General features: G+C 31.0%; 1 protein-coding gene across 1 annotated transcript; it reads left to right on the forward strand.

Moving 5' to 3' along the window:
* Positions 1 to 2,377: 2,377 nt before the first annotated feature.
* LOC100805056 (scarecrow-like protein 32) lies at positions 2,378 to 4,455 on the forward strand. The gene has a single exon (XM_003539462.4). The coding sequence runs from the start codon at positions 2,656 to 2,658 to the stop codon at positions 4,036 to 4,038; it is 1,383 nt and encodes a 460-aa protein (XP_003539510.2). The 5' UTR covers positions 2,378 to 2,655; the 3' UTR covers positions 4,039 to 4,455.
* The last annotated feature ends 10,790 nt before the right edge of the window (positions 4,456 to 15,245 follow it).

Consider the following 15,245-nt stretch of genomic DNA (forward strand, 5'->3'; position numbering starts at 1 on the left):
TTTTATTACATCAAATACTAATAGAATAATTATATTAAACATTGATAAATAATATATAGGTGAACCCGTAAAATCTAAAAAATGTGAAAATATAAGAATGTATAATCGGTAAATTAATTATACATGTAAATTATAAAAAATCATGATAATTAATAAAAAATTACCATAATTATAATACAATTGAATATAATGTAATATGAAATTTTCAGAACCAATTAAGATGTAATGAATCAAATCAACCTTAAATTATTTCTTAATTATTAATTTTATTCTCATATATCATTTAAATTATAATTATTTCCAAATAGAAGAAATATCTCACTTAATAGTATCATGATGAATTAATGAAATAAGAATCATTAAAATATATTAATTGAATTGAATAATATTATTTAATAATTTTAGATGAAATAAATATAAAATTATGACATGACATTATACGATAAAATCAAACATTTATATATGTATAATATAGTAGATTACTCCAACTAACACCAATATGAAAAACATTATTGAACAAGTAATGAATATCACCGAAAAATTGGATTGACCGGTTTAATTAAAATATTGAACAATCAGGCCATGTTTAGAAAAATTAGTTGAAAGTTGAAAAATTAATAGATAAATAAAAATTAATAATTAGTAGCAGAAATTTGTTAAGTTAATTTATTGAATCATAATAATGCATTTGGTAAAATAATATGTTAAAATAATTAATAAAATTGAAATTAAATGAAAGAAATGAATATGTTTTCATGATATTTTATAAATTTAAATTTATTTTATAAAAAAATATTTCTAGTATTTATAATTTCATTTTTTGAATTAATATTAAGCTCATGTATTGTATTTAAAGATAACTTGTTTTGATTATATTTTTTAGTTAAATATATATATATATATATATATATATATATATATATATATATATATATATATATATATATATTAATTGGCTTAAAAGTTTTTTTTCTTTTATCTCACATGGGATTAGTTCAAAACGTGAAAAGGAGTAATAGTAAAGTGTGTTGTAACTTATTTTTTAAAAGTTAATTTAGTTAACTTGTTTCTAAACTCAATATAAAGTCTACAAAAAAAAACTCCACTTAAATATTAAGCTTTTTAATTTTTCCTCTAAATGCGTTTCATCACACCTAACTTTTTGACAAGCACAATCCTCTCTCTATAATGAAGCGGCGTACTGATCTCAACGTTATGACATGCATACTAAAACTGACTGATTGCAAACATTGTATTATACAAAGAGAACAAAATCCGGAATAAGTACGTAACTAGTTAAGTGTTCTTAGTTTGCTTATTACAAGTGGATATCTTCAAAGAAGAGAAGCAGAATCGATGGGGAAGAAAAACGGAGAAAGAACGGTACATAAAAGTGACCGAAATAATAATATGTCCTTATAGTAAGAGTTCTGGTTTGTCTTTAGTTTTGGCATCTCATGGCACAATTCAGTTATGTTTAATACACGTAGTGTATTAAATATGTGCATTATGTAAGAGTCAGGGAATGAAGGCAAAAGGAAATTCAGATTTGTTGCAGTAAACACATTTGGGTTCTTCTTTAAAGTAGCCATTCCATGAAAACGAATTCGACAAGAGTGGGCCGGCTAGTACACCCCTTTTAACCTATTCGTCACCCCTTGTTTTATTTTAGTTATAATGAACATAATCATTACTACAAAACAAATAAAACTAATTAAAATAAAATGAAGATGCAGCCAAATAAGGTTTACACGATCCTCTGATCACTCCAAACCTACTAATGCTTGCGGCACTACTTCTCCTATATATATCCAAAAGAAGAACGAAAGATACAAGAATATATATTCTGAATAAGAGACGTAGCTGAAAATTCTTCTGTGAACTTTATATTATTACTAGAGCCAAAGTTTGACTACCTCTCCAATCCTCAAGTGACTTTTGCCACTGATTTCTTTCATAATTCACCAATCATGCCACTAGTTTATACCAGCTAAATGATTTTAAAATCTGCAGTTGCTGTACTCATCCAGCGTATGCTAAGAACAAGGTTCTAGACACAATTATACACTTTATATGTTATTTTTTAAAAATTTTCTAGATATATGCCTTTTTTTAGACGATCTTAATCTCATGGTTAAAAAATAAATATAGACACATTTTTCAGCCGAATTCAAACCTTCTTCGTCATGTTGCAGAAACTAAGTACATAAACTAAGTGCATATTTAATTTGAAGTTAATTATATTATACATGCATTTCAATATAAATTTAGCGGATAAAAATAAAATCAAAATAAAAAAAAGAAGATTTTGATCTGTTAACAGAAATACTTTTACTTCAAACTAATTTTACACCTTTTGAGAACCAAATTTGCACTAATTTTTTTTTGCTAGACTAACCTGACTCTGCTTTATATATATGTCTTGATGTAACCCTTCGATGCCATGCCCTTCCTTCGCTAAATATGTTAAGATTCACACAAAGTAAGTAGCTATCAAACCATTCCTTCCGCTTTGCCTCTCTACCTTTCAATATTCCTGAACTCACTAGTTACACAGAACCTTAATCAAGCAAATACCATAAAACCCTATATCTTACTCTTCAACCACTTCCTCTCCACCGTTGTTTCTCATTTCTCACTACTTCCAACACTCCCATGCACGTCACGTCGTCACAAAGCCACATGAAAGCCGAGCTAAAGGGCACGACGTCCATTTCCTTTCAAAACCCTACCACCACTCTCTTCAACAACCCTCTCTCGGGAGCACTCAAAGGGTGCCTCGGAAGCCTCGATGGGGCATGTATTGAGAAGCTCTTGCTCCACTGTGCCAGTGCTTTGGAGAGCAATGACGTCACCTTGGCTCAACAAGTCATGTGGGTGCTCAACAACGTTGCTTCCCCTGTGGGGGACACTAACCAAAGGCTCACCTCGTGGTTCCTAAGGGCCTTAATCTCCAGGGCTTCAAGAATTTGCCCCACTGCCATGAGTTTCAAAGGAAGCAACACCATTCAAAGGAGGTTGATGAGCGTCACCGAGCTTGCCGGGTATGTGGATCTAATTCCTTGGCATAGGTTTGGTTATTGTGCATCCAACAATGAGATTTACAAAGCAATAACGGGGTTCCAAAGGGTGCATATTGTAGATTTTAGCATAACTCATTGTATGCAATGGCCTACTTTTATAGATGCTTTAGCAAAAAGGCCCGAAGGACCCCCTTCACTTAGAATCACGGTTCCATCTTGTAGACCACATGTACCCCCCTTGGTCAATATATCAATACATGAAGTTGGGTTACGTTTAGGAAATTTTGCTAAGTTCAGAGATGTCCCTTTTGAATTCAATGTTATAGGAAATACAGGACCATTAACAACAGCGGAATTGAGTGATGAATCAACTAATTTTCACTTTGAAGCAATGTTAAGTCTCTTGAATCCTACCATGCTAAACCTTAGGGAAGATGAGGCTTTGGTCATAAACTGCCAAAATTGGCTACGCTATTTGTCTGATGATAGAAAGGGAATTAGCCGCCAAAGTCTGTCGCTTAGGGATGCTTTTTTGAATATAATCAAAGGTCTTAACCCCCGGATTGTGCTCTTGGTTGATGAAGATTGTGATCTTAGTGCATCAAGTCTCACATCAAGAATAACCACCTGTTTTAACCATATGTGGATACCCTTTGATGCATTGGAGACTTTTTTGCCCAAAGATAGTTGTCAGAGGTCAGAGTTTGAATCCGACATAGGCCAGAAGATTGAGAACATCATAAGCTACGAAGGGCACCAAAGAATAGAGAGGTCGGAATCTGGGGTGCAAATGTCCCAAAGAATGAAAAATGTGGGCTACCTCAGTGTTCCATTTTGTGATGAAACTGTTAGGGAAATAAAAGGTTTGCTAGATGAGCATGCTAGTGGGTGGGGGATGAAAAGAGAAGAAGGTATGTTAGTTCTCACGTGGAAAGGAAACAGCTGTGTGTTTGCGACAGCTTGGGTCCCTTGTGAAATGAGGGATCATATCGGCATTGATGCAGGCCTGTCTTAAACACACTTCATGAGAGGCAAGTTTGGACCTACCATGAGGATGGGGTTGCAAATTGCAATTGCTTAATTCAGTGGTCCAAAGAGGAGAGGCAGAGGAATTTCATCTCTTTGTGAAAGTTTTGAAGTTGATCTGCAAAAGACAACTAGAGAAAACGGCTGCATTATGAGAATTATTACTATTGACAACTTTGTAATGGAGCTCTATAAAGTTGGGTCACATGAAAGGCAAAAGGGAGAAAAAAAAATGTGTACGCTGTCCTTTTAGTATGAGACAAATTTGTCTCTTTTGTTTCTTTTATGCAGCTTTAACTTGTTTCTGCTCAGAGCTTTAGGTATAACTTATAAGAGGTTGTATGGAAATCTCTCTCTTATTATTACCTAGTAGTTCTAATAATGAAAATTTTCAGATTAATTATTAGCAACCTTTGTATTCAAAACATATGCATACAAGGTAAGGCTGACAATAACGTTAACGTACCATAATATCATATTCGTGGGTTCTTACATTTAATGACTGGCTCAAATATTAATGTTTCCTCAATGGGCGGTTTTCAAATACTACTGTGCAATTTAATTTTTTAAGGCACTTCTAATATTATTTCTTAGTACGTATCCAAATGCATATAAAAGGACCACCCAAAACTTTAATTTTTTGATGAGTAGTCATCATCAATGTGAAAATGTACAGAGGCTAGGGCCAAATAATTATCTTTTCGAGTAGAAGGTGATAATGATAACTCATGAATTGTAGCATGTACACAGATGATCAACCCATTGCAGTTAGGGGTCCAGATGGGACCTCTTGTGATTTTTGTTTTGTGTTTTTAATGACAATCAAATTTGATTTTAACTGGGAAGGGAAAATGGACAACATGGTCCATCCGACAAAGCGAATCCGACCTGCCGAATTCGAACCAGCGACTTGAGGATAACTGAAGGTGGTCCCACTATACAGTTCTTGCGGTGTCATTGTTTTTAAATTATCAAAAATGTCCACGTAAGAGGACTTGATGAATTCACTATAACGGATCAGATAAATACTCTTCCATGGAATAGGTCAATGTTTCAATCAGTTATCCACTAAGGTTGATTAGGATTTGTTTGGTTTAGTATTAGATTAAACAGATAAATACTCTTCCATGGATCACACACACATTTTTTATGTACATTATGAGAAATAAAAATTCAAATTTTTTTATTTAACATTCATTTGGGAGTCTTCAACAATAAACTACACACATAGTTAATAGCGATAAATTAAAATGACATACATAAAGTCTGTCTCCTTAACCACTCGCACATATCGACTTATATTGAAGAATGCCAAAATGGTAGGCTACAGGAAATAATATAAAACTAAGAATTGAAGCAGTGCACGAGTCATGAGACCGAAACAAATCCAGAAGAAGACATGCATGACACGAGCGTTGGCCATATAAATCTTCTTATCATGTCTTTAAGTGTGCATAGAATAGGAAACTTTAATAATATTACTCATACTTAAGAGCTTTCATTTATCTGAGTTGCAGATAGTGTTTGAGAGTTTCAAAGATGAAGAAGGAAAATTCAAGGCTGAAATTAGCAACGATGTGAAAGAATTATTAAGTCTCTATGAGGCATCATCACTACAAATGTAATATAAGTGTGAGATAAAGTCACATGAGAAGAAAACCATCAACCTATTTAGGAGGATAAGACATTTTCAAGAACACATGTCGTGAACTTAATGAAGGAAGGGATAGAGAGTACTGTAGTGGCAGACCGAGTTAGGCTTGTGTTGGAGGGGCTTCCCTTTCAACAAAGCTTTCACAGACTAGATGCACGGCGATATTTGGCAAAGCTAGATTTCAACATGGTTCAATCATTATATCAATAAGAACTAGAAAAACTGTCAAGGTACGTATGAGGAAATAGAAAAGGAAAAGTATAATCACACATTATTAAAAGAAATTATCTGCAAAAAATCAGCACCTAATCCTGATTAAGTTAACATTTATTTTCTAACTATTAAAATTAAAGAAGTTAAATGGTACATAACTTTAACAATGTTTTAAAAAAATAAAATCATATACTCATTGTAATGCTTAGCGATGTGTGTGCCTCAAGCAAAAGTAAAGACGCATGAAAACCTATCCTAGTCATCAAGAAACGAGAATGGATACTTCTCATTTATATCATAATAATAAAAATAAACAAAAATATACAATTGTTCTTTTAAAATTTTAAATTACAATCATTTTTAAAATTATAATATAAATTGAGTGAATAGAGTAGGTAAAGTTAATATGTTTCTTAACATGTTTTATTTTGTTCATATAAATACAAGTAAAATAATGACGTCAATAAATTATTCTAACAACTCATAGCTCAACAAAAAGCCAAATTACTAAGCCAATAACTTATAAACACGGACCGGCCAATATTTAAACAAGTGGACGAGTGGTACTAATTATAGGAGTTTCAGCGGATTGAATTGAATCGGTTTTGATGAAAAAATTCATCCGATCAATTATTTCGGTTTTGTAAATGTTTAATTCACATTTTTAATTCCATCAGATTTAATTTAAATCGGTTTAAATTGAATCAATTTTTTATTTTAATCCTACTTTTAATTTTTTTAAATAATTAATAAAAGATAAAATATATAATAAATATAATAAAAATAATAATTTAAATATCAAATATTTTATTTATATTATTATATGACTAATAATAAAATACTTACTATCTTAACTCATATAAGTAGAAAAAATATCTTTATTAAATATATTTTTCATAAATAGATATAAGTTATATGATAATTTTATAAATATATAAGAAAGAAAAATAAAAATGAGTATACATATGTATAAATTCAATTTAAATCAGTTTCTAAAATCAAATTAAAAATACAATCTGATCCAATAAAAATTTTGGTTCAATTTTTGATTTAGTTAGTTTTCAGTTTTTTGAAATGTTTTTCAGTCCATGTTGGATTGAATCGTTTTATGATTATCTCTATTAATTTATGTTGTCCAATGTCCGCCCAAGTACTCATAACACCTAATAGGTTAAAAGAAACATAACAATACCTCTTTGATACATTCTTATATTAGCATATTTTTTAAGATTTAAATATATTTTTAATTTCTTAAATTTAGAGATGTATCTTTTTTAGTCTTTCAAATTAAAATGTTTTTTTAGTTCTTAAGTTTGCAAAATGTTTTTTTCCCGTCTCTTTAAACTGATTTTTAACGTTGGAAATGTAGAATTTGTGACATTTTTTTTACCAAAAAAAGACAAAAATTTAAGACACTAAAGAGAGAGACTTTTAAATTTAATTTGTCAGAGTGCTCATCCTGACAAAAGATCAAGATTCATCTCCTCCTTTTTATATAATTTGTACCATTTTTAGGGTATCCAAGTATTCAATTAGATTGAGTATCCGAGATCTTGTTTTGTTCACTACTAAAAAAAGAGTTTTTTACGACAGTTAATAAGTGCATTTAACGACGGTTATTAATCGCCGTTGTTTAAAATGTCGTTAAAACAAAATTAGTTTTTACGACGGTTATTATAATAACCATCTTTGAATGTATAAATCTTTCAAAGACAGTTATTAATTAATAATCGTCTTTGTATGTTGTGTCAGCATTTACATTCAAAGACGGTTATTTCGTAATAACTGTCTTTGAATGTGAAAATAAAAAACCTTTCAAAGACGATTATTTCTGTCATTGAATGTCAAAAGAAAAAATCTTTTAAAGACGGTTATTTCGCAATAACTGTCTTTGAATGTGAAAATCAGAAACCTTTTAAAGATGATTATTATGAAATAACTGTTTTTGAATGTCAAACGAAGAAACTTTTTAAAGACGGTTATTTCGTAATAACCGTCTTTAAATATCAAAAAGAAGAAACTTTCAAAGACGATTATTTCGTAATAACCGTCTTTGAATGTCAAAGTAAAAACCTTTCAAAGACAGTTATTTCGTAATAACCGTCTTAAAAAAGACATCGAAAGTGACAAATTATCAGACATTAAAATTGATATCTAGGTACTAAAATTGATATCCAACTTAATACGTACTAAAATTATCAAACATTAAAATATAATTATGGGTTTGATGACAAGTCATACTTTAAAAACTCCATGCATGAAACAATACAAAAAAGTGGACAAAGTGAAGTTCAAAACAGGCTAGGTCAAAGCAATCAACATTAACATGTAGAAAAATAAACCAATCATTACATATATCAATTCACTAACCTTTCAAAATCATTTGGGTATCATATATCATCTTATGGCTGGAAATCAGAGTGACTCAATGGCAAAAACAACACTACCACGCACACACCAAGAGTAAGTATAGAATAAATGAAAATCAGTAGATTTTAAATAAGAAAAAAGACATCTTTCATTAACTCTTTTGTCTGCCATTACAAATTATTTGACATCTATTTAATATGCAGATTTCCAGTAATTAAACCGTCAAAGAAAGCCAAACTAACCCAATCCAAATTCTACTTCTGTGTAATTGACCATTAAAATATGAGGTAACCTCTACATTAACTTCATGCAACCCTTGCACCTCATCTAGGTTTAAAGTTGCATACCTACATGAAAATTAGATACATCCAAATTAAGGAATTATAAATATCAAGAAACTATTAGACTAATATATAAAATAGAGATCAAATGCTTAGATACAGGCACACAATGAAGATCATGCTCATTTTGGTTGTTAATTAATTGAAAGAATAACAAAGAGGTAAAGAAAGTAAAAGGACATAAATTTCGTAATTACTTTGGCAATACTAGGTGGTGAAGTGCACGAGATATGCTAGTCACATATGAAGCTAATGATCCTATAGAAAACTAAGGATGGGATGATCCAAGATTGTGAAATGCTTTTCCATTTCAAACACAATGCAATGCACACACCCAAATTAGAAACAAATCCACCCACCTTATCAATTTTTTCAAAGCTGTCGGCCTTTCGCAGAATCCAGCCACCGAGTGCTTCCCCACACACTGTAGTGAGCCATGGCGGCCTTTGGCGGATTGCTCAGCCTTAGATTCACCTTTGATCTTCTCCTTTTGCCATGCTGCACCCCTTCACCACCTTTCTCCTTCTCCTTCTCACCATTCTGAACCTCTACCACCTCACATTTGCTCCTTGACACTCCATCAACCTTCCTCTTACTCTCACCACACAAATCCCTCTCCTCCTTCACATCAGAGATTATCCCCTTCAACACTTCGCTGCTAATCACACACCTCATTCCTCAAATCTAAGCTCCACCTATCCATATTGTATATGATTCCTAATTACCTAAACAACCATTAACACATTAATCAATGATAACTGTTAAATAATAGTGAATTAATAGTGGAAAATCGGTCTAAAATCAACTTAGAATTAATTATTTAGCAGTTATTTATGCTTTAATTTGGAAAGATTTAATTAATTTCGAATTTTGATTGCAGATGTGAAAAAGGGAGGTACTATAAGCAAAAAGGGGCAAAAATAAAGAAAAAAGAAGTAAATCAGAAGAAGCCCAAGTCCAGCAAGGCGCTAAGCGCAAGACACGCGCTGAGCGAGAGGTTTCGCGCTCAGCGAGACTACGAAGGCCCAAGCCCAAGTTTGCACCTATAAATAAAAGGGTCAGTCTAGGAAAAACACCACCACAGAACCCCCCCTCTTAGGGGTTTCATTTACTCATTTTCTTTCTTTCACCCACTTCTCGTTGTAAAGCCCTCATGATCATGAGTGGCTAATCCCCTAACTAGGGCCTGACAGGCCTAAAAAGCCAATGATGTATAGAGCATTTTAAGAGTTATCAATAAAAAGAGGAATTTCCTCCAGGTTCTTTATTTATTTATCGTTCTTTCTTTTTACATCCTGTATCTCTGAACTTGCTTTCTGTTAGGGTTTAGTCCACTCGGGAGAGGGTAAAGCCTAATTAAGGGTAAGGAATGAATACTTGCATCTGTTTTAAGGGTTAGGCCACTCGGGAGAGGGTAACGCTTAAGAGAACACTAAAAGGAGGAAATTATCGGGTTATCTTTTAGAGAGTTTTTCTTCCAGTTCTTTTATCTGCTTTTCTTTCTTGCTTATTCTGCATCTCGGACTTTGTTTTCTGTTAGTCTTTAGGCCACTTGGGAGAGGGTAAAGCCTAATTAGGGATAAGAAATGAATGCGTGAATCGATTTAAATATTCTATCTTCTAATTTTATCTTTAAATATCTTTTCTTTTCTTTTATCTTCTAATTTTATCTTTAAATATCTTATCTTTTATTTACCTTATCTTCTATCTTTCTTTATCTTTTATTTTAAATTCTTAAGTCCCTGTGGATTCGACACTCGGACTTCCGAGAACTTTACTACTTGTGACGATTTGGTACACTTGCCAACAAGTTAACAATCAATCCAATTGGGAAAAAAAACGATAATAAGATAAATGCACTTAAGCTTCACTATACGATAAAGAATGATTTCAATTCAAAATTAAATCTAAAATTGAAATCAGAAGCAAACCTGGTGATGTTCATGATTTTCGAGCACAGCGAGATTCAATGAGCTATATTATACTAAGAAGGTTCCTTTTTTTCTCAATCTTTGCCTCAATCATTTGATTCTAAGTTCTATATTATACTTGCAAGAGGTTCAACACAACAGGGGATAATGGTTCATGGTTGATGCATGCTCAGTTACTCACCTTTATAAATAAACACTACCTAGTTCAAGTTAACCAACCTTTGTCACGAGACAGAGGAACCCACGGTTCCAGAAAATCTCTTCTCGTTGAACTTAAGTATAACATTGATGAGTGCACGTGCTTTCTTGGCCGCGTGAAGAGTACCATCCGTCAAAAGCGAATACAGCGAAGACATAATCGAAGTCTCCTTGGCCAGAACACTGGAAACTTCCACGCCAACATTAACACACAGAGCCAGCAAAATGGACGCACATTACTCCTCCCCTGAGCGCGAAGTAGCAGATTGCAAAATCTTAGCCACCAAAGGCAACGCCTCAACTCGTAACAGTGCATAAGCCCCTTCCACACTCTCCACCAATGCCACTAGAATGTCCAAGGAATCAGTTACAAGATTAGCATTACCCGGAGAAGCTAACGTATTAACAAGAACAGAAACCGCACCCGTCGATAACACAATCACGTGGTTTTTCCGACGCAAGAGAAGTCCGAAGATTGCAACCACGAAATTGTTTTTTCCAAAAGTTGTTTCTTCTTTCACCATTTCCACCAACGCCGGAATCACATCGGGGTCCGCTGAGTGGAAGTATGAGAGTGAGAGTATGAGAGCGTGAGAGTGAGAGGGTCAGCTGAGTGGAGGTCAGCAGGGAGGAAGGTTGAAGAACTAGGGTTCGCGAAAGGAGAAGGTGGGAGGACGCGTTTTGCTTTTTTTTTTTTTTTTTTTTTTTTTTTTCTGAATTACGATGGTTTTTTATTAAAACGCATAGTAAATTTAATTACATATAACATTCTAAGGTGATTTTTAATAACCGTCTTAAAATGTGTGTCGTAAAATATTCTTGCCCTTATAATAATTACAAAAATGTCATCGTATCATTTTTAAGGCGATTCTTATGCAACCGTCGTAAAATATGTGTAGTAAAAAGTTATTTTTGTAGTAGTGGTTGGATGGCAGGTTCTCGACCAAGGAGAGCATTCGGATATCCTGTTTAACGAAATTATTCTTGACTTCAACGTTACATAAGATTCTAGTCTTTATTAAATTTATTACTAATATAATACCATATTTTTTAAGTTAATATTTGAGCTCCTTAGTTCGTTACACTTGTCTAGATAGTGTCACATCACAAATACGTGACAAAGCAAAGTGGGTTCATGGGATATGATAATGATGCCCAGGAATGCATTATATAATTAATGATGCCCAAGAATAATGATGCCCTGATTCATCGGATATAAGAATAAGACTGTGCCCAGCTGGCTCATCGTATACGATATTATTATGCTTTCATGGAATATATAATAATAATAATACGACATTCAGAGCTGTTCTAGACTGACCAAAAATCTCAGCACGGTTGTATCCATTTGCTCAGATGTCATTGCTGCTGCTATGTTTTCTCTTTACGGTTTACCTAATTTTATTTCCAAACATCTTTTCAACGGTCAGGTTTTACGGGATAATAATACTACCATTATATATTACATTTTTCTACGCGTATTTACAAAAAATAAACATCTAATTTATTTCCAAAAATAAATATCACATCTTGTTCGACCAAATTAATTTTCTTATTACATTATCACTCTAATATGATCAACTTAGTAACATGCATGTGAGATATATCACGACACTCAAGATTAATAACGTTAATATAAAAATTAACAGAAAAACTAATTTAATCTAAAAAGACACTATAAAAAATCAAAACAGATTTTTTTAATTTAAAATTAAAAAAGTTAAAAAATCAAAAATTATATTTTAGCTCAAATTTAATACTAGTGGTTTTGTTCAACAATTTTTAAAATATCTATATATGACCGGCGGCGCGATGGATTTGGATTTAATCTGCATGAACTGCACTTAATTAGTGCGGTTTATATTTGAACTTCATATAGCAGTCCAAATTGACGCAGTACTTCTTTACTTAGCATAGGAAAGTTGTTGATTTCCTTTTCTTAATAAGCTGACTATGTAGACTTTAGAACGAACCCTGCCCATCCTCAACCTCAAGTTTTCATGGTCGACAAACGATTCATCCAATTTTTTTTCCAATTATTTTAAATTTCATCCTTTAAATTACATAATTTTATTTTTAGTTAAATGAATTTATAAGTAAATTCTTTTTAAAATAAGATGAAATTATACTATGTTTATATATTAAAAATTGTCATTTTTCTTCCATTTGTCTTAAAAATATAATCAAGAATTTGATGTCACTTAATAAATCATAAAAGTTAACTTAGTCGTGAAAGAGACACAAAGTTGAACAACAACAGTAGATGATTTTTTTGAAACTAGCATTTAAATTAATTTTCACTTGGTCATGTCAACTTGTATAGTTAGTAAATTAACAGTACGGCTGCATTTGACGCGTAAATAAAACATAATAAATTATATTGGAAAATTTTAAAAAGTTAGTCGAATTGATTAAGACAAGGTTTTACATTTGAAAGATTTGAGCTACAAAAATATTCATTTATTTCTTTAATTTAAGATAAATGTAAGTATTTTTATAAATATTTTTTTAGTCCAATTTTTTTTCTTGAAATTGGAGCATCATCTTCACCGCTTAAATTTTATTTAACCAAAAAAAATTATAACACTGAAAATCAGATTTAAATTTAAAAATTAAAACTCTTAAGTACGTACACTTTTAAAAATCAACAAACGTGATGATTTATAATCAACAATAATATTAAAACTCTTGAGTACTTACACTTTTAACTCTTATAAATATGTACTTTATTATCCATCTTTCTAGTTTCTTATATCCCAATACCCTCCTCTTTTGTCAAGTAAGCTCCCTTTTTGGGAAAAATGGACAATTATTTAACGAGGACAACAAGTAGACAATCAATACAGTTATTAAATGTATTTAGATAATAGGTAACGTATTTTATTTTTATTTTAAATTATTTGTTTTGAAATATAAAAGTAAATCAATTTAAAGATTTTTTTATAATATAACTTGTCAAATACTTGACTATAAGTATCAGCATGGTATGTTTTCTGTAAGAAAAGTACCAAAATAATATAATGATATGATTTATAGATAACTTTTTTGGTTAATTTTGTATGTCATCACGAGTTTAATTTTAAGTTCATGTGCATAAAAAATATTTATAGGAAATTTAATTTTCTTAAATATTAATATCTTAGAGTATTAGTCATTGACTTTTGACCAAACAATATTTTCGGTTAAAAAAAAGCTTGACCATAAGTTAATTACCAAAACTATTCCGGTGCTTTTCTTTGTCATTACACAAATAAGAAAACATATATATTTGTACAAATCAGGAAGGTAAATTGAATGAATTGTGGGCATATCGACTCGAACTTCATCTAACCAATGTAAGAGTTAATGATTTTTTCCAATAAGAATAATTATTTATATTTTTTATAATAAGAATGATTGTTTGATAGTATTTCAATTAATTTATTGATATGATTATATTGAAAAATGAGTTGAAACTGAAACTTTCTTTTCATTTGATGAAGAATAGACCGGATAAGGCTTTTTATACCAACTTTTAAGTTTCTTTAACTAGTTTATAAATTATTTTAATCAAAACAAACCTATTTAGTACACGAGTTTATTTTAGTATTTTACTTTCATAAGTTATTTGAAATAATTTATGAAAATAAGTTAGCTAATAAGTTATTAATTTTTTTTCTTTTTAATTTTATTCGTACCATTTTATTTGAAAATCCATTTTATTCTTTCATTTTATTTAAATTTAAAAACCCTCTTATCCTTTTGTTGCTGTCAGAAAAATCCTTGTATTTAATTTTATGCACACACAACACACAATAGTCAATGCATCAATTGTCATCGTTACATCATTTTTAATCATACGGTCACACAAATAAAAATTTTAAATTTAAACAATATCAATAAAATCACAAATTTTTTTACCATTTTTTAACACAATTTTAAAAATTATTATCGTACTTTTTAAGATGATAAGTTACTAGAAATAAAATCAAAATGTAAAAATATTAATTATATCTTTTTACCTCATTTAGTTAACTTTATCAAACATATTTCAATTAAATCAACTAATTTATAAGTTTTCAGTTAATTTTTTATTTTTCAACTTCTTGTATGAAAGAAAACATCTCTTTATATGTAATTTTAAAGAAAAATAGATAAAATTATAATTAATGGAAAACTGGAATAAACAATAATATAAAAATGAATTCAGCAATCATAACTCAAGTCATATGAATGTGAATAAGTGTGGTAAAAAAGAAGAAGGAATATGAATAAATAAGGGAAGTGTACGTGGCACGTGGTATGAACTATTGAGTAAATAACCATTAATACAATGTACGTAGCATCATTGGTCAAACGGAATATTGAACGGCATGTATTTATTTTGCGTTACCGGAGGCCCAAACCCACAATTAATGGTATGTTAGCTTTATAGATAGTATTAGTAGTAAAATGTAGAAAAGTCAATTTGATATGGCAGAACCGTCTATATAAGCGCAGCCAAGGTATT

Source organism: Glycine max, chromosome 12 (genome assembly GCF_000004515.6).
Source record: "Glycine max cultivar Williams 82 chromosome 12, Glycine_max_v4.0, whole genome shotgun sequence".
Lineage (NCBI taxonomy): Eukaryota > Viridiplantae > Streptophyta > Magnoliopsida > Fabales > Fabaceae > Glycine > Glycine max.

What these genes read in the sequence shown, in the direction of transcription:
- LOC100805056 (XM_003539462.4), top strand. Translation starts at nt 2,656, where the DNA reads ATGCACGTCACGTCGTCACAAAGCCACATGAAAGCCGAGCTAAAGGGC.